The sequence below is a fragment of the Trichechus manatus genome, unplaced genomic scaffold (assembly GCF_000243295.1).
Source record: "Trichechus manatus latirostris isolate Lorelei unplaced genomic scaffold, TriManLat1.0 scaffold00026, whole genome shotgun sequence".
In the NCBI taxonomy this organism is placed as follows: Eukaryota; Metazoa; Chordata; class Mammalia; order Sirenia; family Trichechidae; genus Trichechus; species Trichechus manatus.
In genome coordinates, this window is record NW_004443962.1 from 2,229,289 (window position 1) to 2,255,054 (window position 25,766).

The 25,766-nt window shown below is 35.6% G+C and overlaps 1 protein-coding gene across 1 annotated transcript in view; it reads left to right on the top strand.

Annotated features, from left to right (window-relative positions):
• OPA1 (OPA1 mitochondrial dynamin like GTPase) overlaps positions 1-25,766 on the top strand; it is a 97,260-nt gene that overhangs the window by 18,968 nt on the left and 52,526 nt on the right. The window contains 5 exon segments of the mRNA XM_023728674.1: positions 5,654-5,764; positions 10,925-10,978; positions 12,570-12,674; positions 14,265-14,351; positions 14,950-15,063. Coding sequence (XP_023584442.1) covers positions 5,654-5,764; positions 10,925-10,978; positions 12,570-12,674; positions 14,265-14,351; positions 14,950-15,063 — 471 coding nt within the window.

Below are 25,766 nucleotides of genomic sequence, written 5' to 3' on the forward strand. Positions count from 1 at the left end.
AAAAAAAAGGAAATGCAGAGCGTGTTCTTCCCTTTTGGTTTTCTAACTCCAGGTTTTTGCACATTTCATTATAATACTTTACTTTTTCTTCTCGAGCCAGCCTTTGAAATCTGTTCAGCTCTTTTACTTCATTTCTTCCATTCGCTTTAACTACTCTAAGTTCAAGAGCACATCTCAGAGTCTGTTCTGACATCTGTTTTGGTCTTTTCTTTCCTGTCTTTTTAATGACCTTTTGGTTTCTTCGTGTATGATGTCCTTGATGTCATTCCGCAACTTGTCTGGTCTTCAGTCATTAGTGTCTAATGAGTCAAATCTAGTCATAAGATGGTCTCTAAATTCAGGTGAGGTATACTTAAGGTCGTACTATGGCTCTTGTGGACTCGTTTTAATTTTCTACAACTTCAACTTGAGTTTGCATATGAGCAATTGATGGTCTGTTCTGCAGTTGGCCCCTGGCCTTGTTTTGACTGATGATATTGAGCTTCTCCATCATCTCTTTCCACAAATGTAGTCAGTTTGATTCCTGTGTAGTCCATCCAGCAAGGTCCACGTGTATAGTTGCCACTTATGTTGTTGAAGAAAGGTGTTTGTAACGAAGAAGTCATTGTTCTCGCAAAATTCTTTCATGCGATCTCTGACATTGTTTCCATCATTAGGGTCATATTTTCCAACTACCGATTTTTCTTCCCAGCTTTCGCATTCCAATCACCAGTAGTTATCAGTGCATCTCAATTGCTTGTTTGATCAATTTCAGACTGCAGAAGTTGGTAAAAATCATCAGTTTCATCTTTGGCGTTAGTGGTTAATGTATAAATTTTAATAATGGTTGTATTAACTGGTCTTCCTTGTAGGCATATGGATATTGTCCTATCACTAGCAGCATTTTACTTCAGGATAGATCTTGAAATGTTCTTTTTGAGGATGAATGGAATGCCATTCCTCTTCAATTTGTCATTACTGGTATAGTAGACCATATAATTATGTGATTCAGAATGGCCAATACCAGTCCATTTCAGCTCACTAATACCTAGAATATCAATTTTTATGTGTTCCATTTCATTTTTTGATGACTTACAGTTTTCCTAGATTCATACCGTACATTGCACATTCCAATTATTAATGAACTTTTGCATCTGTTTCCAGTCATGCCACATCAGCAAATGAAGGTCCTGAAAGCTTGACTCCATCCACATCATTAAGTTCAACTCTACTTTTGGAGGTAGCTCTTCCCCAGTCGTATTTCTAGAGCAGGAGTTGACAGACTTTTCCTTACAGGGCCAGATGGTAAATATTTTAAGATTGTAGGCCATAAGGTCTTTGTCAGCTACTCAGACAGCCCACCATAGTTATCCAACTCCTGCTCCTATGGATAATTTAAATATACCTCTATGTGTATTGCAGTATTACCATTTTCCCCTTGTAGATGTGCTTAAACCTGATGGATCAGGGACACTTTGAAAACAGTAAGACTATACTACAGAGTGGTATCTAGTGCAGACTTTGGAGTCACACTGCCTGAATTCAGATCCTGCCCTTTCTACTTTCTAGGCTGATTAATCTTAGACAAGTTACTTAGCTTCTCTGTGCTTCTGGTTTCCTCTCTGTAAAAGGGAAAACCCTTCCTCATAGGTTGTGATTATGTTGTGATTCTTGGCACAAGACCTGGCACATTAAATAAACACTAAACAGACGTTGTCTGTTAAGGTGGTAATGACAATAATCATTATTATCTTAAAATTTGAATTCACATCATATTGACATTATTTAATTTCTGCTCCTCGCTTTTCTCAACTTCTGTGTAGTCTGTTCTAGGGCTTTTGTAAAATGGATTGTAAGGTTGATGTGTAGCTTATTTACAGAAGAAGCATTTTTAAGACGCTTGATTTGGATTTTACGTTAGAAGCTTTAAATGTACATTTGGCTAATAGTAATTTGATTCATACAAGCAGCACTCATGTGCCAAGCCCTGTTCTACATGTTGGATATAATACATTTAATATGTGTCAGACCTCATTCTAGGTGCTGTGTATTAAAATGAAAAGGACATAGGCCTTGCTTTGTTGTAAATTCTTAAAATACAATGAAAAATGATAGTATTTTGTGTGTACTCAAATATGATTGACTTTTAATATTTTGAGATGTCATGTAAAATAATTTTCACCAAAATGATTAACTTTTAGATCATCACAGCATTTTTTCAGTGAACATTTTGGCTTCTGGAGTTATTGATTTTCTCAGTCTGGCATTATCATGGTTTTTGAAAACTGAGAACATTGTATATGAAATATCAGATGTTTAGAGAGCATATCATCTGTAGTTGTTAACAAGGTGACTGTTCATGCGTTATTTCTTGGGAGAAAAATATCCTAGCTTGGGAGAATATTTATTGGGGGAAAAAAAGTATTTTGTACATCTGAGGAGTGTCTTATACAGCACATACACACATTTCTTCCCCTTCTCCATATATGGCCTTAGCTTAGAAGCTTAGCCCGTGACTTATTATTTAGGGTGAGATTTGATGTCTGTACTTGGGGAAGGATAACTTCCTCATGCCTGTATAGTATAAGTAGCTTTTTCTGTATCTAATTCGTGTTTTCTTCCTACTTTTTTTAGGAGGTAACAGTTAATTTCAACTATCTTCCCATTGTAGTACTTCAGTAACAGACTTGGAAGGAAAGTGAGGTGACACTAGAAAGAGGGTGTTTTCTTGTGATATAATGAATATTATTTATCATACAGTCATGTATAGATATAACCCGTGAATTAGGGAGGGTTGTTTAAGCTATAAATAAGAAAGAATTGTGTGCCTGATACAACAGCACGGTTAAGAAATGTGGGTATTTTCTCACTGCTGTGTCATGTTATTAATTAGCGTATTGGTGGTGGGTTAATTACAGCAGGTGCACTACTGTATAGTGAAAGTCTAAGCCAACATGGGAAGCCTTCTTTAAAAGGAACTGTTTTGAGAAATCTAAGCACTAGGATGATTTTAAAAAGTGATGATGGTAAGGACCAAATGAATAAATGTAAGTTGAATTCTTTCCACTTGATGAAATGCAATGTCATAAAAGAATTATGGGAATGATGAAGTCGTGAATTAGTTGAACATTGTCTTTCTTTGATAGATAATGACCATAGAACTGATTTATTTAATAACTTTTCATTACTACATTTCTTTCTCCTTAGTTTTTTTTTTTTTTTTTTTTTTAATGGCGTGTGTTTTCAGTATTGGAATGCATGCTTCCTAACTGAACGTGTTTAAATTTCTGGTTGGTTATGGATTTTGAGAAATATGATCTGGCAGTACAATCCGCCAATGAGGCACTTTGGCACCACCAGTCTGTGGCATGACTGTCGTTTGCCATCAAGAACTAGGTAGATAATTTATTGCTGATGCCTTTCCATTGGGTTACATGGGGAGCCTCTGGTTTTCCAAATATGACACAGAAAAACCAAAACAAACCCAACAGGGCTCCGTGTTGGAAAGCCATAATTATGCTTGCAAGCCCTACCTCAAAGAAATAAAGAGGAAAAAAAGCAGAAGGTTAGAAAACTAACACATCCAGGAAGCATCACCTAATAGAGTGTTCAACCTACACTACAGTGAGGCTCCAGCTCTGGTCTGTTGAGCTTCACACATTTCAGGAGGCACCCACCTTGAAGCTTAATGCATTAGAGCCAGAATAACGCCTTACCTCTGAGGTCCAGTGGCATGAAAAGTGGCTGGCATATCATTCATGCCGATGGTAACGAAAGGGTTTTAGAAGATACGTCTTTAAAGTTAACTGTAGGTTTTTACAAATACATTTTGTACTCTTGAATCTGGAAACAAAATTGAAATTTCAGTTATATTACATGCCATTCTAATTTTCTCTTACTTAACATGCTAAGAAAAATCAACTAATTTCATCCTTTGATTTAAGTAAGTGAACCAGTTTCATTCATTGTCTAATGTTGAAAATAATCATAGCCTAACATATTAAAACTAAGAATCAAACAAAATAAAAAGCCTCCAATTAATATATTAATATTTTTCTTAATTTCCCATGCTTTACCATAATACTAACTAGTCTGTTTATATTTACTTCTATTCTGCAGAGCTTTTATATCTACATAAGGCTTTGGGTTAGATAAGGTGAATTAAGTAATTAAGCTTCTGGTTGAGTCTACTTATTAAATTTTGAATGTGATGTTAACCAGCCTTGTATTTCAAGAGACTTTATAACTGTATTATACTAAATAAGGTACGTTTGGGCAGTCATTTTAAAAAGCTCAAACTATGTATTTAAAACTCCTAATTTAGATGATTTTAGTAAGTATTAGTTTACCTAACTCTTTATTTTTATAATTCTGTAAAAATTGAGCCCATTGTTCTCCCAGAACACTATTCTTGTGAAAATTAGTTATTTCATTCACTGAAACTTTGCCTTTTTAGGATTTCTAGTTGAGAAAATATTAGGTTTGTGATAATCATTAAATCTTTGTTGTCTTTCCCCCACATTTCTTGAGGTTGATTATCTAACAGGCCAGCAATTAGAAATACTATATCAGAAAATGTCATGTATTTGAGTATCATCCTACATGTGAATATGTTCTGATAAATATTGCACTAGTTTAACATTTTGTGATTAAATGGAATGAATATTAGAAATAGGGAAGATGATTATTTTGTGCATAGGTCCAAACTGGCTTTGGTTTTATTTTTATTTTTTATAACTTCATTGTCTACATATCTTATGTTCTTTTATAATGCTTTTGCTTTAAAAATTGAAATGGACGTGATTATAGTCTCAGAGACTATTTCTATTTGATGTCATAACAGCTGGTAAAAAGTGAAAATTCAGTCAGACTAGTTTTTTAATGTTGCATAAAGTTAAATCAAAACCTAAAACATTTTTCAATTTTATAGAAACAACCTAAATTTTAGTCAAACAAGCTTATGTGCACAGCACGGAGTATGTGAATTAATGTAAAACCTTGACTAACTCAATGCTAGAAAACTCAATAAGGATTTAAGGAAGTGCAGTCTTGAAGTCAGATAACAAGGAAAAACATTTACTTAGAAATAATAATTTTATTTACTTAGTAAATAAGGGAAAATTAGTAAGAAATAATAATTTATTATTTACCTAAAAGTAAAAAGAAACTCAGTTTTCAGCTATAACCCGGTCCTTTGTACCTTATGTATTGTCTATTCAGTCCTGAGAATTATGGTTGAAGATTAATAATTGGCCTGCAAGATCATCAGGACCATATTAGCAACTCAGAAATAAGGGTTACCAGGAAATCTAATTAACAGCGGTTCCACCTCCAGTGAGCATTGCAGTTAGTCTAGGTTTTACAGTATGTTGATTTTATATGTCTGGCTCATTTTATTTGGCAAACAGTCATTTATTATTGCATTTTCCTTTTCACTTTTTAAACTATGCTGTTTCATTTTTCTGAGGCATCTAATTTTACTGAGGGAAAACAATGGAAATGCAATACAGTGCCCAATTGTATAGCGGCTCTAATGGTACATGAATGAGTTTCCATTTTTGTTATAAGCTCCCCCTTCTTCCGTATCTTACACTTGTTCCTTTGTTGTGCCCTTTGGTTTAACATTGTTCTCCTCCCCAATCTTCCTCTTCTCCTCATTGTAAACTCATGGCAGGGTCTGCTTGGTGAGCTCATTCTCTTACAACAGCAAATTCAAGAGCATGAAGAGGAAGCCCGCAGAGCCGCTGGCCAATATAACACGAGCTATACCCAACAGAAGCGAAAGGTGATGGACGGTTTAAGGGGGCTACTGATGTGTTCACACTAATCAGCCGTTTCTGTCAAGATTTCATGTCACCTTAATCCATTCATGGATTCCAATTATGAGAAATTACTTTTGACAAAAAAATTTGAAAGATACTTAATACAAACATGCAACTGTCCTAAAAGTAGTTAGTATAAACAGATCCCAGACATATCAAACGCAGGAATTTAGTTTCTGAAAATTAAATTGTGAATGTCCATGGATTTGTATTTAGAGTAGAATTATGAATTGCCATTTACTTGATCTAGTTATTGAGTCACCCTAAGTATGTAACCAACTTACCTACTTGTTCTCCAGTTTTCATTTCTAAAATGAAAAGAATTACTGTGGATGACCAAATTAAGTTATTTAAAGCATTTGTTTTAGCTAGCATATATCATTATCAGGGAATGTTCATATTTCTTATAGAAGAAAAACACTTTGATTTAACTTTAGACAGAAACATGTAGTTCTTATATACTTTAATAAACTCATTGCATAAAGTTTTTCACATTCAGCAGTACAGTCAGTATAAAAATATTTCACCTTGGACCACTGAGGGATTGCAAATTTGATATAATTCTAGTCACCAAAGAACAGATTCTAATAAAAGTCAGAATAAATCTATAAAAATATTTGATTATAGGTGCGGTGAAGAGGTCCTTAAAAATATGTTATGGCTGTTAGATGATCCCATAGCACAGATCCCAAGATTAATATTCTGAAGAGAGTCTTGAGTTGAAATGAAATGAATGCAATGATTTTAAATTATACTCTGAGATCCTGAAGTCTGCTAATTATACTACATATATTAGGTCAGAAAAAAAGGCTTTAAAGTTGTATACAAACCTTTATTTAGAAAAAAAAAGTCAGTCATATATTAGTTAGCTTCCTGTAGGTTCTAATTGTTAAATCAACCAATATTAGAATTACTGATTTAGTGCAATAATTCTGCTGACTAACCTGTCCCATTTGGTGGTGATTAATACTTAAGAGTATTCATCATAGTTCCATTTATTTTTTCTGTGTCACTTGCTGGCTTTTCTCAATTTCATGGCTGTGGATGTGGAATCAACTCCTGGATATTGTTCAGCTTTCACTGCATGAATAACATAGGTAGAAATAGGAAATAACAAGTTGGAATTTTCACAGTTGGTTAAATTAGATGCAATAAGCCAAGGAAGGATTTATTGTAAGTAGTACTTTAGCGTGCTCTGTCCTGCATACTGTTGAGGGAACCATTTAGATATTCTAACAAATTGGATATTTAGACGGACAGTTGAACAAGAGCTATCCACACCTTAGCTTTGTTATAAAAAGGGGGAAGGAGCTAGTATATTCTGGTATCGTAATTAGAAATACGAGTATAGTTCTAGGTACATGTTGTTCTTAGGTGTTTTTTCATAATGATAAAGTAATTTGAAATGAATCCTACAGACTTGCCACTTTAAGTTTCCAGGTATGGTTTAGAAATATTGATGTGCTTTTGAATCTGACAATTGAAAGGATATTAGTAATGAATTAGCTGTTTTTCTACTTTGCCAAAAGTTAATATTCATTTTTAGGTCTACTTCACTAGTCAGAAGGAGCTCTGGTGTTGCAGTGGTTAAAGCACTCAGGGGCTAACCTAAAGGTCAGCGGTTCAAATGCAGCAGCCGCTCTGTAGGAGAAAGATGTGGCAGTCTGCTTCCATAAATATTTATAGCCTTAGAAACCCTATGGGGCATTTCTACTCTGTCCTGTAGAGTCACTATAAGTCTAAATCGACTCAACAGCAGTGGGTTTGGTTTTTGGGGTTTTACTAGTCAGAGATATCATTTCTATTTTAATATTTGTTGGATTATCCACTTAACCCTTGTATTGCTCCCTTTTTGCATTTGTAAAATAGAGCCTGACAAGACTGTACCTCCATTTGTTTTGTTTGTTAAGGTACGGTCAGTGGAGCACCAAACAGGACTTGTTCCTGCTCACTTTGGAGTTACTTTGTGTGAAAGTAAATGGAGTTTTAAAAACAATTTATGCTCTGCTATAATGAAATCATTTTCCTTACTGTCTTGAAAAGCAGTTTCCTTGCTATATCCTCCTCTCTTCCCCCAGTACTAAGTATACAGATGACTTCCATTCCTTCTCTATCATAATGGTCAAAACCATAGTCCATGAGATTTTGATTATTCCAGGTGTTCGAGGTTAACTTGAGGCACAAAAACCACAGCTACTTGCTTTTTAGTCATCATTTCTCCCTTAGCATCTTAAAAATACAAGTAGGCCTTCATTTTTTAGTATCTTATTAGTAGCAGCTAATAAATTTTCCCTGTATCTTCTGAGCGAAAGAGACTGAACAGAGAGAATAGATTAAAACTGCCATTGGTGGTTTTGCCTCCTGTGGATGTGTACACTTACACAGAATGTTTTCAAATGGGCCTTTTCTGTATCTGCCTCAGAATTTCAGAGTGGCCACAGTGGCTTTGTAGGAAAAACTACTTAAGCTTTTAAAATCAGGCTTGGTTTTGTGAGGAGCTAGTAAAGGTTTTTCTCTTTCAGCTTTAGCTTGTTTCTGTGGAGGAGCCTGCTCTCTCCATCAGTCTCACAGCCCTGGAATTGTAGAAAAGCTCTGGTTTCAAGACCATTGAGACCCATTTGTGTCAGGGTGAGTTTTAAATTAATTTCAAAATACAATCTGAATATATTAAACAACAAGACATGGACTTATTTTTCTCGTAAGTGGCTGAATTTTACCCACAAAAAGGTGCGTCATGGCCTTTAATACAATATACTGTAAAATGAGAATACGTTAAAATGCACCCAAATTAAATCGTTAAGACCTAGAATAAGCAACGTTAAAAATAGCGTGTGCTATTCTCTTAAGAGAATATGTAAAAGTATCTACTTATCGATCTTTAATATTTGTTTTGACCTAAAGATTTTCTTGTTTCCTAGAAAATATTAGGTCCAGTTCTTGACTCCACCACCACCTTTCTTTAATAGAACATTGAGATTAATTTTTACGTTCCATTAAACTAAGCACATAGGAAGTGTATCAGTAAACTGTGCATGAGCTTTCCTAACAATTGTGCCAGAAAGGCAGATGATAAATTTATATACTCCTTAAAATAGGAATTTATAAAAATCTTTACAGTCATGATTAATAAATACTAATATTAACGTAAAGATTGCATTTGTAATATTCCAGTAACCTTATATCATTTTAACTTTTTATATAACCTTTTCATTTTACCAGATCTCTAAGCAAGTTAATCTTTTATGACCCCTGGCATATAGTAACTATTCTGTCTTTTTTGTATAATTGTATTAGCTTCTTAATTATTGCCCCAGATGTAATGTTGTATTTTCATAGCGATTTAGAATATATTGCATGAAATCATTAAATGTTCACATTCAAAACAAAAGCATTTATACTAATACTATTTATGTATTTTATGCTAATTTAGCTGCAGTTAGATGAATATTCAATGGAACAAAGTCAGTCAGTTTTAGTACCCCTCAGAATGAATTGGGAATTTAATCTGTATAACAGATTTTTATGACCACATGATTGCAGCATGATGGCATGCCATGTGATCAAAATTTGGAGTCATTTATTTCTTCATTGACTTTCAAGTTTTTGTTCTTTGGATGTGGACTCCCTTCCCCAACTTGCATATTTCCTTACCTTTTCTGAGACTATTAATAATTCTTGTTCATTACACACACACACACACACACACACAGAGTCAAAATGAGAATCTGTCAACAAGCCTCTGCTTACTACACAGGAATGGGAAAACAATAAAAGTTTGTTTTATATTAGCTTATTTTTTCTAATTACTCTTACCATATTTGGAGATTTTAAGGCCGTAGCCTTTTAAGGAAAAAAAAAATTCTTATTTCTAGCAAGCATTGTCATCTATATTGTTGAAAAATTTGGGACAATTTTTGAGAAATATTAGAAATAGGAATTAAAATTTGAAAATAACTTTCTATAGTTTGAACAAGGCTTATTAATGTGTACCTCAATAAGCAAATCATTAAAAAATTTTCATAAATATTTGCTACCATGATGTCTCGATTGCTTAAATAGCCAATGAATGAAGATGAAAAAGGATTTAAATGAAAACGCGTATGAATTTGAACTTGATTTTTGTCTGCTATGAAATAACTTCATATTTACACATTCTGATGATCAGAAATTAGACAGTTATTTTAAAAGACTGAGGATGATAGCTTCTGCACCTCACCATGGAATGAAAGCACAGTTACATGGATTTGTCATAAATGACATCATTTTTAATTTATCTACATTTATTAACCAATTTATAATTGATCATTGTATTTTGTATTTAGAGTTGTATTGTGACTACTTTAAAGCCTGTTACACAATAAAGTTTTTTGGCGGGGGGAGGGTTTAGATAAGTTCATCTTAAAACTATTAGCATTAATAACAATTTGAAGTAGTTTACACAATACCTGTAATTTTATTCTTTTTGTTTTATGTTCAGATCAATTTTAGTTGTTTTACTTGGCTTTATTGCTACCAATGCATTCTGTATGTTATGGGTTAGTAGATATTGCACTGGACTATGTTTGACAACAAGCATGTGGCTCCAGTTAAAGCTATGAAAGTACAAGTTTTTCTTTGCATTTATCATGTTTGCCTCTTTACAAGACAGAAATAGATAATACTTGCTTAAAAGTTCTTCTATCACCAGTGAGCTTTTCAAGAGCTGCAAATGGTGACATGTACCTGATTTCCCAGAACACATTTCAGTAGGGTTATCCATGCTTTATGTCTCCAAGTATCTCCTTCCCTGTGCTTTAATACAAAATAGCCCAGGAAGAAAATAGTAGCTTTCTGTGTTGATCTCTTGCTTTTCTAACAAGACTTTTGTATGAAATGACTAGAATGGCAGCAGGAAGACAGTTGCTTTTTTGCTTAGGTTTTTACTTCTCAGTGTAAAATCTTGAGCTATTTTTATTAATGAATAGAGGTGCTTTCTTAATCATTTGATTTAAGATTTGCTTTGGTTAAATATGCAAGTAAATCCAGTAGTTTTTACTCTTAAATTTTTTTTAAATTTAGCTTACCGTACCTTCTATATAAACCTAATTCTACTAAACTAAAATTAATTTACCTTAAATATTTAGGTTTCAGACAAAGAGAAAATTGACCAACTTCAAGAAGAACTTCTGCATACTCAGGTACTTCTAATGAGTAAGAAAAAGTAGAGACTTTTTCTTATACTCTAATGTGACTTTAGCAATGTGGAAATTAATTTTTTAACAAAGCAAAATTTGGAGTAGTTTAATGGTAGAACCTTATTATCTATAGATGCAAATGCAAAAGCTAATTGAGAAATAAGAGATAAAGAAGGATCCAGGTAAGTGTGGAATTAACTTATTTATAAGGAGCCCTGGTGGCACAGTGGTTAAGCACTCAGCTACTAACCCAAAGGTCTGGGGTTTGAACCCACCAGCTGCTTTGTGGAGGAAGGATGTGATAGTCTGCTTCTGTAAAGGTCACAGTCTTGGAAACCATACGGAGCGGTTCTGCTCTGTCCTACAGGGTTGCTGTGAGTCTGAATCGACTCGACGGCAATGGCTTTGGATTTTTTTGTTGTCGTTTGTTTCGTTTATGTGTAAAAACCTATTTTTGAGTGAATCATGTACTTCTAATTTTAAAGAAAAACTGCTGTGGAAAAAAATGTCAAAATGGTTTATCCTTGTATAAACCTATGCTTGCAATTTACATTGTTGGATAAATTAATTCAGACAACGGTTAATGAAGTTTGAGTTGAGTCTATCACAGAGTTCTCATGAGCACATTTCCTTTGCTTCTCTAAAGCCCAAACCCAGTCAGATAGTACTTTAGAAAAGATAATTTGGGCACTATTTTGAAAAGCTCTTCTCTTCTTATGTTAGATGATAAAATCATCATTAGTTTAAAGACCTGTTCTGTGCGATATAATGAATAGATAACATTCTAGTGAAAATTGCCCTCTTACCTACTCTGTCATCACTTACTCTGTTTAAACAACAATGATATGCCATACTTAAGTTATTTTAAAAAGTTAAGACTTATCTCGAGTTTCTGTTTTTAGGGAAAAAAACAAGGAGCAGTCTGGATGAAATTAAATAGCTAATATTTTTTGAGTGAGAGATTTCCTTAATAGCTATGCATTTATTCTCATACCTCATCATACATTAGAATCACCTATGCTGTAGGCGTCAACATCTGTCTTTTCGTAATGGCTTCTCAGCCAGGTGATTCTAATCTGCAGCTAATTAAAACAAAATAATGTGGAAAATGGAAAGAATTTAATTTTTTATTGAATGTCCCTCTAATGAAGACTGAAGTTTGATAAAATAGGAAATATTACTTCGTAGAATGTACTTAAGAAGTCACTTTAAATTTTTACATTTTTACTGTTTTTAATTTAATTTCTTCAATGTAAATATCAGAGTTTTCCAAAGGAAATGCCAGCTTGTGATAGAAAATGGTAATACATTTCACCATTTGCATGAAGAGATGAGTCATAATTTAGTTTTATTCTCAACATTTTCATAGAAGTTTTTTAAACATAGTTTTCACTTTAGTAATCAGGAGATGTGACTTCAAGATTTGGGGTAAGATTTTAGTCTAGACTTAATTAATGTTATTTGTTAACTCATCTTTTTCTTAAATAGTTATATGTATATGTTATATGTATGTGTTATATGTATATGTTATAGGTATTATATGTATAGTTATATGTATTATTTGGTTGCAGTTATATGTATTATTTGGTTGCAGTTAAAGTACCAGAGAATCTTGGAGCGGTTAGAAAAGGAGAACAAAGAATTGAGAAAATTGGTATTACAAAAAGATGACAAAGGCATCCATCATAGAAAGCTTAAGGTATTTTAAATTTAATTTATTACTTCTCAGAACTTTGCCCCTTAACTTTCTGTGTTCACTGATCCCAGTTTTTAAGAAACTGTTGAGTATTCTATCGTCCTGATGTCGTTGGGGGAAGGGAGTTCCCTTCCTATATTAAGACACAAATCAGTCTCCAAACATTTGTTTTATACTACACCATAAAAATCTTCTGACTTTTAAGAGAGACTTATCTTAAGTCAGTTATCTTTTTCTGAAATACCTTGTTTATTTTTGGGCTTATTTCTATTACTATAAATTCAGAATTGTGAGTGGATGAACATTTAAATGGGACATATCATCATTGCCTCACTTATATTCCCGGTGAACAATTAAGCCACTTCCTTCAGTTAAAAAAAAAAACTACCATTTTCTTTCAGAAGGTTCCTTAGGCATTTTAAAGAATTCTTGAAAAAAAGTTGCTGTTATCATTACCATCAGCACATTGGCAATTATTATTATCAGTAAAGTAAATCTTATTATCCCCCACTAAACCAAGCCATATGGCTAAATCAAATTGAAGTAATTGTTTTATCTTTAATGTAAATATAAAGAATTTATGTACAGCAAAGCTGCAGTAAATCATGGCACATACTTTCTGTAGCCAAGGTCCAAAGATATGTAGTTCTAGTTTAACTAGTATGCATTAGTAGCTGTAACTCTAAACCATGATTTCATGAAACAGATACAAGTGACATGGGGCAGTTGAGAAAAGTCATGTCCAAGTGTTAATGTACGTTGAGCGTTTATCTCAGAAACAGTATTTTCTCTAAAATAAAGTGGTAATTGATTTTTTAAATTTATTTTTAGGTGAATGGGCCGGCAGTTGCCTTCCATTTAATTATTTCTAGGTGTTAAGAGATGAAAGGAACCTTAAGCCCTCATTTTACTCCGTCTTTGGCATAAAAACCAAAACCCCTTATTCTCAGTTATTAAATGCTTAATGGTAGCCTTTTCTGTTTAGGTGTATTTATTCGTTTGTTCTTTCATTCATCAAATACTTACTTGAAGCATATGCAGTCCTAATTAAAACAGAGAGAAACAATAGAGGTAATCTGCCTCTGGTAATCTGCCCCTGGTACTCTCACCTTTTAACCTGCCTAGTTACCAGAATACACTTTCTTTCTCTTCAGGCTTTCTGTCTGTCACTCACTCTAATACTCACGCTTACAGATCATACTCAGGAGAGGATGATGTCTTGGTCAGTTGGCTGCCTGACCCCTTATCTGGCCTTTTTGGTGTTAATGGTCTTCTCTTGGGCATTTAATATTAGCTCTTCAGTATTAAATAATAACTTTCCTTTTTTACCATTTAATTAGAAGGTTAGGAAACCCTGAATTAATGTCCTTTATTAAATCAGAATATCTCTAAATAATTATGGGTAAATTGGATGAAAAGAAATGGAATTTTATTCTGTAGTATTTTAGTTTTTACTGTGAATATTTATGTAATTAGAAAAAACACTGATTATGGAAAAATTTTGAATTTATCATCTTTTCTCTTGACACATTTGTGGTATTATTGTTAATGTCTTCACTGTTTTACATTATTAAATTTTTTTTAACTTTACAGAAATCTTTGATTGACATGTATTCTGAAGTTCTTGATGTTCTATCTGATTATGATGCCAGTTATAATACACAAGATCATCTGCCACGAGTAAGTAAAAAATTAATAGATAGTAAACTTGCCTATTAGCAAAAAATGTACTTTAGATTCTCAAATATAAATGCAGATATATGTATATAATCTACATAATTTTATTCATGTGTTGTAGTTGATGTCTTAGACACTGAATGTTTGACTCTAGCTCTTCATTTTGGTCCATTAGTTTCCTTACATTTATCTGTTATGAAGGAAGGCTATCAAATGTTTGGCATTATATATTTATAATATTCATAATACTAAAATACTTGAATAGCTGATTAAATTAAGCATAAGTGAAAGTTAATCTCATAGAACTGAAAATGTGTCTTTTAAGCATAAACTAGCTATTGAAAAGATTTGTGGAAAATTAGTAATCTTATTTTAGAAATTGTGTTTTAAATTACACAAGTTATTTAAATAATCTTGACCATAAATAAGGGATCCAATTAATACTTCGCTGCTTATATTCTCAGTGTGCATATCAACTGTCATTTTTTTCATTGATAATATTTTAAAAATAATTTATTTGTAGACATTTTAAAAGACTAAAATATCTCAGCATTTTTTGTGTCGGAAAAATATCAGTGAATGTTATTTGTTTTGTGGTAAGGTTGTTGTGGTTGGAGATCAGAGTGCTGGAAAAACTAGCGTGTTGGAAATGATTGCTCAAGCTCGAATATTCCCTCGCGGCTCTGGAGAAATGATGACACGCTCTCCGGTTAAGGTAAGAAAATAGGCCATCTAAATGAATTCCTCAGGAAAGTAACCACTTCAATGAGATTTGTTCACTGTACAGAAATGAAGAATTGATAATGTAGCATTTGGAATCATTCCTAGTGTGGAAATCATAGGTGGAACAGACAGAGGCCAGCATGATGGGAACTGAGTCAGTGAGGAGAGAGTGGTGGAAGAGAAGGCCAGAGGTACATTGGAAGACAGGCTGGACTGAGCCATAGGCCTTTGGATTTATTCTGAGTAAGGTAAGTGACAGGCTGAGTTAGAGAATGAGAATATTGGAAATGGAGACAGTGAAAATGAATAATTTTCTAATCTTACTGTAAAAAAGAGCAGAGAAATGGGGCAGTAGCAGTTAAAATATATTGAATCAAGAGAATGTTTTTAAAGATATATATATGCTGGTTTTAATGATCCAGTAGAAAGGGAAAAAAATGATGATGCAAGTGAAAGGGAACAATTACAGGAACAAAATCATTGAGGTTAAAGAGGTTGAGAGTCAGTGCACAAGTTGTCTGTATATGGAAGCATTAAGAGTTTGTCCGTGAGTGCGTGATTAATTGCCTCCATGGATAACTGCCTCCTTTGCCAGGAGACCAGAACTGGATGGTGCCCAGCTACCATTACTGAACATTTTGATCAAAGATTCTAATGAAGAATCCTGATCAAAAAGGGGAAAATGCAGAACAGAATTTCAAATTCTCATGGACTCCAGACTTTCTGGAGCCAAGGAGGCTGGGTGAACCGCTGAAGCTATTGCTCTGAAATGATCTTTAAACCTTAAACCAAAAATATCCCCTAAAGTTTTCTTAAAACCAGACAGTATTTAGTTTAACTGTTAAAAAATGTCTGCCTTGAGCATTATGCTCTTTTAAGATCAATCTATATGAAATCAAAGTGACGGCAGCAACTCAAAAGATTAGATAGGAGCTCTAGGGGGCAGTGAGTTTATGTTAATGGGGGAGAAACAACTCAGAAAAGAAGGATGAGGATGGCTGCACAACTCGGAGAACGTAGTCGATGTCTCTGAATTGTATATGTACACACAATTGAATTGGTGTCTGCTTTGCTGTGTATATTCTCAACAACAGCAAAAAATTAAAATTAAAAAAAAAAGTTCATCCATGGTCACAGGTAGAAAAGCCAAGTGTATGGCTACAGAGACTTTCAATTGATAAATATGTGTGAGTGCTTAATAGATGCCAGGCTACACTAAGCAGTGCATCAGTGAACAAAACAAAGATCTTTGGCCATGATGGAGGATAGATTCTAGTAAAGGAAGACAGACAATAAATAAGTATAAATTATAGTATATTATGGAGTATGTTATGTAGTATGTTGGAAAATGGTATTTATGCAAGTGGAGCCAGGCAGGGTGTTGGTAGGCTGCATTGAAAAGGTGGTATTTGAACCAGGACTTGCAGGAAATGAAGGACTTAGTAATGTGGATATCTAGGGCAACAGTGTTCCAAACAAACAGCTACTGCAAAGCCCCTGCGGTGGTTGGATGGCAGTCATGTTCAGGGAGCAGCACGGAAGCCAGTGTGTCAAGAGCAGAATGAGTAGTAGGAGGTGATGTGGTCCTGAGGGCTAAAGGGGAAAGGGGGAAGCAGATTATTAGGGCTTATAGGCCGCGGTACAGACTTTGGTTTTTATATTGAGTAAAATGGGAAGCCAATGGAGGTTTTTGAACAGAGTAATAGGACCTGGAGTTAGAAAACCAAAAGGGAAGAAAACACTTGGTATTTCTCAAGCTGAATGAACTGAAGAAAAAAATTCAAGTCCCGGGTTGCAATATTGAATGATTCTATGGGCAAAATGTTGAACTACAGGAGACGGAGCAAGATGGCAAAGTGAGTGGAGGCTCCCATTTACTCCCCCAGCAACTAACCCACTGAACAACGAATAAAAGCAAGCACAGACTGAGAGCATAGAACTCCTGACAGCAGCTGAGGTGGTGGAGAGTTGGGGTGAGTCCAGAAGCAGGGGAGAGGAGGAGGAGCAGGGACGGTACAGAAGCCAGGAGTATCTGCCTGCTAATATCGGGAGTGCTTGCTCACCACAGCCATTTCAGGACAGGGATGGGTAACACCCCAAACAGGGAACACAGAAAAAGAGCTAATCTGAGGAAGCTGTAGCCTGATTTGTTTTTTAAGGCAGCATAAATTGTCTGTGGGAGTTCACAGACCATGTAGTTGGGAGGGGGAGAAGGGAGACCATGGCACTGCACGAGAGTGCTGTTGAATCTCGCTGAGGGCCAAGGTGGAAGGGCACTAGTACCGGGAGGAACAGCCAGGGCAGCAGAGTGAGGGGAGTACTTCAGACTGACAGTGTGCCGCAGAAAGAAATAGCCCACAGCAGGACACTGTTGGTGAGCCTGTGCAGGGACGGCCATGAGGGAAATACAGAGAGCCCCTTGCCTTCACCACAGGGAAGTTGAGCCCCACCACTTACCTCAGCATCTGTGACCAGCCAGACACCGCCCCCGCCACCCCCGGTGCATGCGTATTGAATTCCAGAGATCAAGCATCTAGAACTCTTGAATCGGCACTGGGAAAAACCTAAGGGTAAGAGTGCCCTCTAGTGGTTCTCAGGAGAAGATACCAAGCCTGTTGCCGTGACCCTATAGGGCTGAGTGGAGCTGCCCTGTGGAGTTCTCAGGGCTGAGTCTTTGCTGAGGCAGGCTGCCACATCTTTGTCCTGCAGAGCGGCTGGTGAGTGCGAGCCCCGGCCTTTCAGTTGACAGCTGGATGCTTGGCCCCTGCACAACCAGGGCGTCCAGTCAGAAAGTTTTCTCATAAAAACGAGAATACAAAATTTAAAGTAAAAAAATAAAGACAACAAAATGGCCCGAGTTCAGCAAAAAATAGCAAAACACACAAAATCACAACAGACGAAGAATCAGACAAAAGCAAACATGAAGAAGAGGAAATTTCTCCTGTGGAGGTCACAATAATGCAAAGAATTGAAAAATTTCAGACTGTGGTGCTAAATACGTTTAAAGAAAACATAAAAGGACGCTGAAAACAAACTAGTAGAGATCAGGAAACATGACAGAACAAAATGAGAGACTCAACAAGGAAATTGAAAACAGACAAAAACAAAACAAAAAATCAAAGAAAATTACTGGAACTGAAGAGTAAAACAACTGAATTAGAAAAAGCAAGAGAAACACTCAACGGTAGAAACGAACAGACAGAAGATAGAAGAATAAAGGGACTAGAAGGCAAAATAACTGAACGTTTCTCAAGTCTCAAGAGAAACAGGAGAAAAGAATAAAGAAAAGCAAACAAACCCAAAAGAAGATACAGGATTCGGTTAAGAAATGTAACATTAGAATTATTGGAATCCCAGAGCACATGACAACAATAAGGGCATAGAAATAATTTGCCAAGAGATAATCAGAATTTCACAGATCTGAACAGAGAACCAAGCCTGCAAATACAGGAAGCTACATGAACCCCAATTAAAAGAGACACAAAAAGATCAACTCCACGCTCTGTCCTAATGAAATTCTTGAAAACCAAAGACAAGGGGAAAATTCTGAAAGCAGCAAGAGAAAAACGTAATATAACATGCCAAGGGACTTTCGTAAGAATCAGTGTGTATTTCTTCCCAGAAATTCTAGAGGACAGAAGACAATGGAGCAACATATATAAAATAATGAAAGAGAACAATTGCCAACCAAGAATTCTTTACCCAGCAAAGTTGTCATTCAAAAACCAGGGGGAAATCAAGACATTCTCAAACAAACAAAAGCTCTGGGAATTTGCCACCACCAGACCAGCTCTGCAAATATTATTCAAGGGAGTACTCTAAATGGAAAGGCAAAAGCATTAAATAAATACTCATATGTATACACGTGAAAAAAAGTAAAGACAGTGAGATCTCCAAAAAACAATCATAAGGACCAAGTATATGATATTTTCAGGGAATAAACTCAATAATTAAATCCCACAAATGTTACAACATCAAGCTTACAAGAAATAAGTATAAAGTAAACTTATCGCATACAGGTTGTATATTGATATTCATGGAAACACACCAACAGAAATGGGGGGGAGGGGCATATCAGAAATAGATTTATTATGTTAAGGTTGTATGATAACTTTTATTCATATGTTAAACATTGTTGCAATTGTAAGTTGTATAATGTAGCATATGTGGCAACCACTAGGAAATCAGCAAGAAGAAACATACAGAAGAAGGAAGTTAGCAAAAAGGCTCATCACAACAAAGCAGCCAAATACAAACAAAAACAGAAAAATCAGAATTAAAAGGAAACACACAAGATACAAAATACTCAAAAAACAAATAGCAAAATGAGTGAGGTAGACACTTTATTTTCAGTAATAACCTTAAATGTAAATGGTCTAAACGCCCCATGCAAAAGACAGTGGCAGAATGGATAGAAAAACATGATCCATCCTTTTGCAGTCTACAAGAAACACACCTTAGACATAAGGACATAAACAGACTGAAAATAAAAGGATGGAGAAAATATTCCATGCAACCAGTAAACAAAAAAGAGCAGGGGTAGCTATACTGATATGAGATAAAATAGACTTTAAATTAAAATCTATTACAAGAGATAAAGAAGGACATTACTTAATAAAAGGGTCAATCCAGCAGGAAGACTTAACAGTTATATATGCACCTAACAGCAGTGCACCAAAATACATGAAACAAATACTTATATGAAATGAGAAATAGACAACTCTGCAATAATAGCAAGGGACTTCAGCACACCACTTTATAGACAGAATATCTAAAAAGGAGATCACTACAGACATTGAGAACTTAAACAACACCAGAAGCCAACTGAACCTAATGGCCATGTATAGAACACTCCACCCAGCATCAGAACAATACACATTTCTTCTCCAGCGTGCATGGATCATTTTCCAGAATAGACTGTATGCTAGGACACAAAAAAGTCTCAACAAATTTAAAAAGATTGAAATCATACAAAGCATCTTCTCTGACCATAACAGCATGAAGCCAGAAATCGACAGGAAAAATAAATAAATACATGGAAACGAAATAATATATTACTGAAAAACTGTTGGGCCATAGAAGAAATCAAAAGTGAAATTAAAATTCTTAGACTCAAAGGAAAATGAAAACAGTATATCAAAACCTTTAGGACACAGCAAAAGCAGTACTCAGAGGGAAATTTATAGCAATAAATGCCTAAATTAATAAAGAAGAAAGATCAAAATTGTTACGTTTAACCGACAGCTTGAACAAATAGAAAAGGAAGAGCAAAATAAGCCAGAGCTACTAGAAAAAAAGGACATAATAAAGATCAGGGCAGAAATAAATGAATTAGAGAAACAGTAGAAAGAATCAGTAAAACCAGAAGTTGGTTCTTCGAAGGGATCAATAAAATAGACAAACAACTGGTTAGACTGACAAAAGAAAAAAACCAGAAGAGGCAAATAACCAATTTAAGAAATGAAATTGGTAGCATTACAACAGATCCAACAGAAAAAGAAGATCATAACTGATTACTATGAAAAACTGTACTCCAACAAATTTGAAAACCTAGACGAAATGGACAAATTCCTGGAAACACTACTTACCCACCCTGACACAGAGGTAGAATATTTTAAACAGACACATTACAAAAGAAGAGATTGAAGATATCATCAAACAACTGCCAACAAAATAAAAGCCTGGGACCAGATGGCTACACTGGAGAATTCTACCAAACATTCAGAGAAGAGTTAGCACCAATCCTACTCAATTTCTTCAGAAACAAAGAGGAAGAACAAACACTACCATACTCTTTCTATGAAGCCAGCATAACCCTGATACCTAAACCGGGTAAAAACATCACAAAGAAAGAAAATTACAGATCAGTATCCCTTTTGAACATACAGGCAAAATTTTTCAACAGAATTCTAGCCAACAGACTTCAGCAACATATCAAAAAAATCATACATGAGTGGTTCAACATTAGAAAATGAATCAGTGTAATCCACTACATAAATAAAACAAAGGAAAAGAACCATATGATCATATCAATTGATGCGGGAAAGACATTCAATAAAATTCAGATCCTTTCCTGATTAAAAACTCTCAGCAAAATAGGAATAGAAGGGAAATTTCTCATCATAGTAAGGGCGTTATATGAAAATTAACAACCAACATTATACTCGGGAGAAAGACTGAGAACCTTCCCCTTTCAGAATGGGAACGAGACAAGGATGCCCATCGTCACTACTCTTATTCAACATTGTACTGGAAGTCCTAGCCAGAACATTAAGACAAGAAAGAGAATTAAAAGGTAACCAAGTCAGAAAGGAAGAAGTAAAACTATCTCTATTTGCAGATGACATGATCTTATACGTAGAAAACCCTAAAGATTCCACAAGAAAACTGCTGAAACTAATAGAAGAAGTTAGCAACATTGCAGGGTACAAGATCAGCTCACAAAAATCAGGTGGATTCCTCTGCACTAACAAAGAGTACTCCGAAAAAGAAATCAAGAAAACAATATCATTTACAATAGCCCCCAGATCAATAAAATATCTAGGAATTTTCCTAACCAAGGACATAAAAGGCCTATACAATGAAAATTACAAAACACTACCACAAAAGACTAAAAGATACCTACAAAATGGAAAAACATCCTGTACTCATGGATTGGAAGAGTTAATATAGTGAAAATGTCAATTCTGCATAAAGTGATCTACAGACACAATGCAATCCCGATACAAATCCCAACAACATTCTTTACTGAAATGGAAAAACTAATGACCAAATTCACATGGAAAGGAAAGAAACCCTGAATAGCCAAAACAATATTAAAGATAAAGAACAAAGCAGGAGGCCTCACACTCCCTGATAGCGAAACATAGTATACAGCCGCTGTAATCAAAACAACCTGGTATTGGTTCAACGATAGACACATAGACCAGTGGAATAGAATTGAGAACTCAGATTTAAACCCAGCCATCTATGGACAGCTGATTTTCAAAAGGGACCAAAGTCTATTCAGTGGGGCAGAAACAGTCTCTTTAATAAATGGTGCTGGCAAAACTGGGTATTCACTTGCAGAAAAATGAAACATGACCTCTGTGTAACACCATACACAAAAACTAACCCAAAATGGATCAAAGATCTAAATGTTAAACCTAAAACTATAAAATTCCTGGAAGACAACATTGGGAGAAAACTCTGGGATCTGGTTTGTAAAAGTAGTATAACAAACATTACAACAATTGCATGAATAGAAGACAAAATAGATAAATGAGACCTCATAAAAATTAAAAATATATTGTCATCAAAAGACTTTATTAAAAGAGTAAGTAGACAACCTACAGACTGGGGAAGAAATCTTCAGAAACAACCTTATCTGATAAGGGTCTAATCTCTAAAATGTGTCGAAAACTGTGACAACTCAACAACAAAAAGGCAAACAACTCAATAACCGAATGAGCAAAGGACATGAACAGAACCTTCACCAAAGAGGCCATCTAAGCAGCCAACAAATATATGAAAAGATATTCACAATCATCAGCCATTAGAGGTATGCAAATCAGAACTACAATGAAATACTATCTTACGTGGCTAAAATAGCAATGATAAACACACACATGCACACACACACACACACACACACACACACACACACAAAACAGATAACATACGTTGGTGAGGATGTGGGGAAATTGAATCCTTTATTATCCATTGCTGGTGGGATTGTAAAATGGTACAACCACTATGGAAAACGGTATAGTGCTTTCTCAAAAAACTAGAAATACAACTACCCTCTGATCCAGTAATCCCACTCCTTGGTATATACCCTAAAAAAAACCTGTTGCCATTGAGTCGATTCCAACTCAGCAACCCTATAGGGCAGAGTAGAACTGCCTCATAAGGTTTCAAGGAGCAGCTAATAGATTGGAACTGCCCACCTTTTGGTTAGCAGCTGAATGCTTAACCACTGCGCCACCAGGGTTCCAGTATATACCCTAGAGACCTAAAAATGACACAGACAGACATATGCACACCTGTGTTCAGTGCTGCTTTATTCACAATAGTAAATAAATTGAAACAACTGAAGTGCCCATCAACGGATGAGTAGATGTGCAAATTGTGATACATACATATAATGGGATACTGCACAACCATAAAGAACAATGATGAGTCCACGAAACATATAACAGATGGATCTGGAGGGCATAATGTTAAGTGAAGTAAGTCAAGCACATAAGGACAAATATTGGGGATCCCTCTTTTATAAGAAAACAAGAATAGATAAACATAGACCAGTGTTCATTGGTGGTTACCAGGGAAAGGAGGGGGGATGGGGAAAGTACGATTTATACCATAGAGACTGGTTGTTTTTGGTGTTGGAAAAAGTGACACCGAATGTGGATATCGTGAGTACAACACAACCAAAGTAAAAATGAGTGTTTGAGCACATGTGGATGGGTATAGGCAAATTGGTATATGGGTAAGTACAGGTGTGTACACAGGTGAGAACAGATAGAAGTATCTGTGTTGTTGTTAGGTGCCATCAGATCAGTTCCAATTCATCGTGACCCTTTGTACAAAAGAATGAAACACTGCCTGGTCCTGTGCCATCCTCACAGTCGTCGCTATGTTTGAGCCCATTATTGCAGCCACTGTGTCAATGCATCTTGTAGAGGGTCTTCCTCTTTTTCGCTCACCCTCTACCAAGCATAATGTCTTCCAGGGACTGGTCCCTCCTGATAACATGTCCAAAGTACTTGAGACGAAGTCTCACCATCCTGGCTTCTAAGAAGCATTCTGGCTGTATTTCTTTCCAGACATATTTGTTCTTTCTTCTGGCAGTCCATGGTATACTCCGTATTCTTTGCCAGCACTGTAATTCAAAGACATCAGTTCTTTTTTGGTCTTTCTTATTCATTGTTCAGCTTTCACAGGTGAGGCAATTGAAAACATCATGGCTTGGGTCAGGTGCAGCTTAGTCCTCAAAGTGACATCTTTGCTTTTTAACGTTTTAAAGAGGTCTTTTGGAGCAGATTTGCCCAGTGCAGTACATCGTTTGATTTCTTGACTGCCACCCATGGATGTTGATTATGGATCCAAGTAAAATGAAATCCTTGACAACTTCACTCTTTTCTCTGTTATCATGATGTTGCTTATTGGTCCAGTTGTGATGATTTTTGTTTTCTTTATTTTGAAGTGTAATCCGTACGGAAGGCTGTAGTCTTTGATCTTTATCAGTATCTATAGGTACATGTAAATACAAATATGTGAGTGTAGGCACATATATTCATTGAAGACACAAATACAGATACTCCTCAGAAATAGCAAAACACCTTCCAATAACATTTTAAGGCTTAGGGCCATATTCTCATGGGACAACTCAGTCAGCTGGTAACATAGTTCACAAAAATCATGATCTGCATCCTAGTGAAGTGAGTAGTGTCTGAAGTCTGGAAACCTTGCGAGCAGCCATTGAAGACACAAATACGGGTCTCTACTTGTCAGGAGCAAAGCAGTAAGAGTGGCACACAAAATAAAGGATATTACCATAAGATCGGTGCACTACCTAAAATCCATCAGTGTGAGGCCAAGGGTCAACAATTTTTCAGAAGCAAAGATGAGAAGATAAGGGGCCAGGGAAACTAAGTACTGGAAAGGGAGCAAACTGAACACAATTAAAGAGAGGGTTGACACATTGCGATAAATGTAACTGATGTCACTGAACAGTTTGTGTGGAAATTGTCAAAGGTGAACCTAACTTGCTGTGTAAACTTTTACCAAAAATTCAATCAAATATTACTTACAAACACACCCGCGTGCACACACACACAAACACGCATTGAACGACACAGGAAGCATCAGAAGATGGAAGGAATACACAGTCACTGTACCAAAAAGAATTGGTCGATGTTCAGCCATTTCAGAAGGTAGCATATGATCAAGAACCGGTGGTACTGAAGGAAGAAGTCCAAGCTGCACTGAAGGCATTGGGGAAAAACAAGGCTCCAGGAATTGACAGGATACCAATTGAGATGTTTCAGCAAACGGATGCAGTACTGGAAGTGCTCGCTCGTCTATGCCAAGAAATTTAGAAGACAGCTACCTGACCAACTGACCGAAAGAGATCCATATTTGTGCCCATTCCAAAGAAAGGTGATCCACTAAAATGTGGAAATTATCAAACAATTTCATTAATATCACATGCAAGTAAAATTTTGCTGAAGATCATTCAGAAGCAGTTGCAGCAGTATGTTGACAGGAACTGTCAGAAATTCAAGCTAGATTCAGAAGAGGAATTGCTGCTGTCAGATGAATAATGGCTTAAAGCAGAGAATACCAGAAAGATCTTTACTTGTATTTATTGACTATGCAAAGGCATTTGACTGTGTGGATCATAACAAATTATGGATAACATTTCGAAGAATGGACATTCCAGAACACTTAATTGTGCTCGTGAGAAACCTGTGCTTAGACCAAGAGGCAATCGTTGGAACAGAACAAGGAGATACTGCGTGGTTTACAGTCAAGAAGGGTGTACGTCAGGGTTGTATCCTTTCACCATACTTATTCAATCTGTATACTGAGCAGGTAATCCAAGAAACTGGACTATATGAAGAAGAACTCGGCATCAGGATTGGAGGAAGACTCATTAACAACCTGTGATATGCAGGTAACACAACCTTGCTTGCTGAAAGTGAAGAGGAC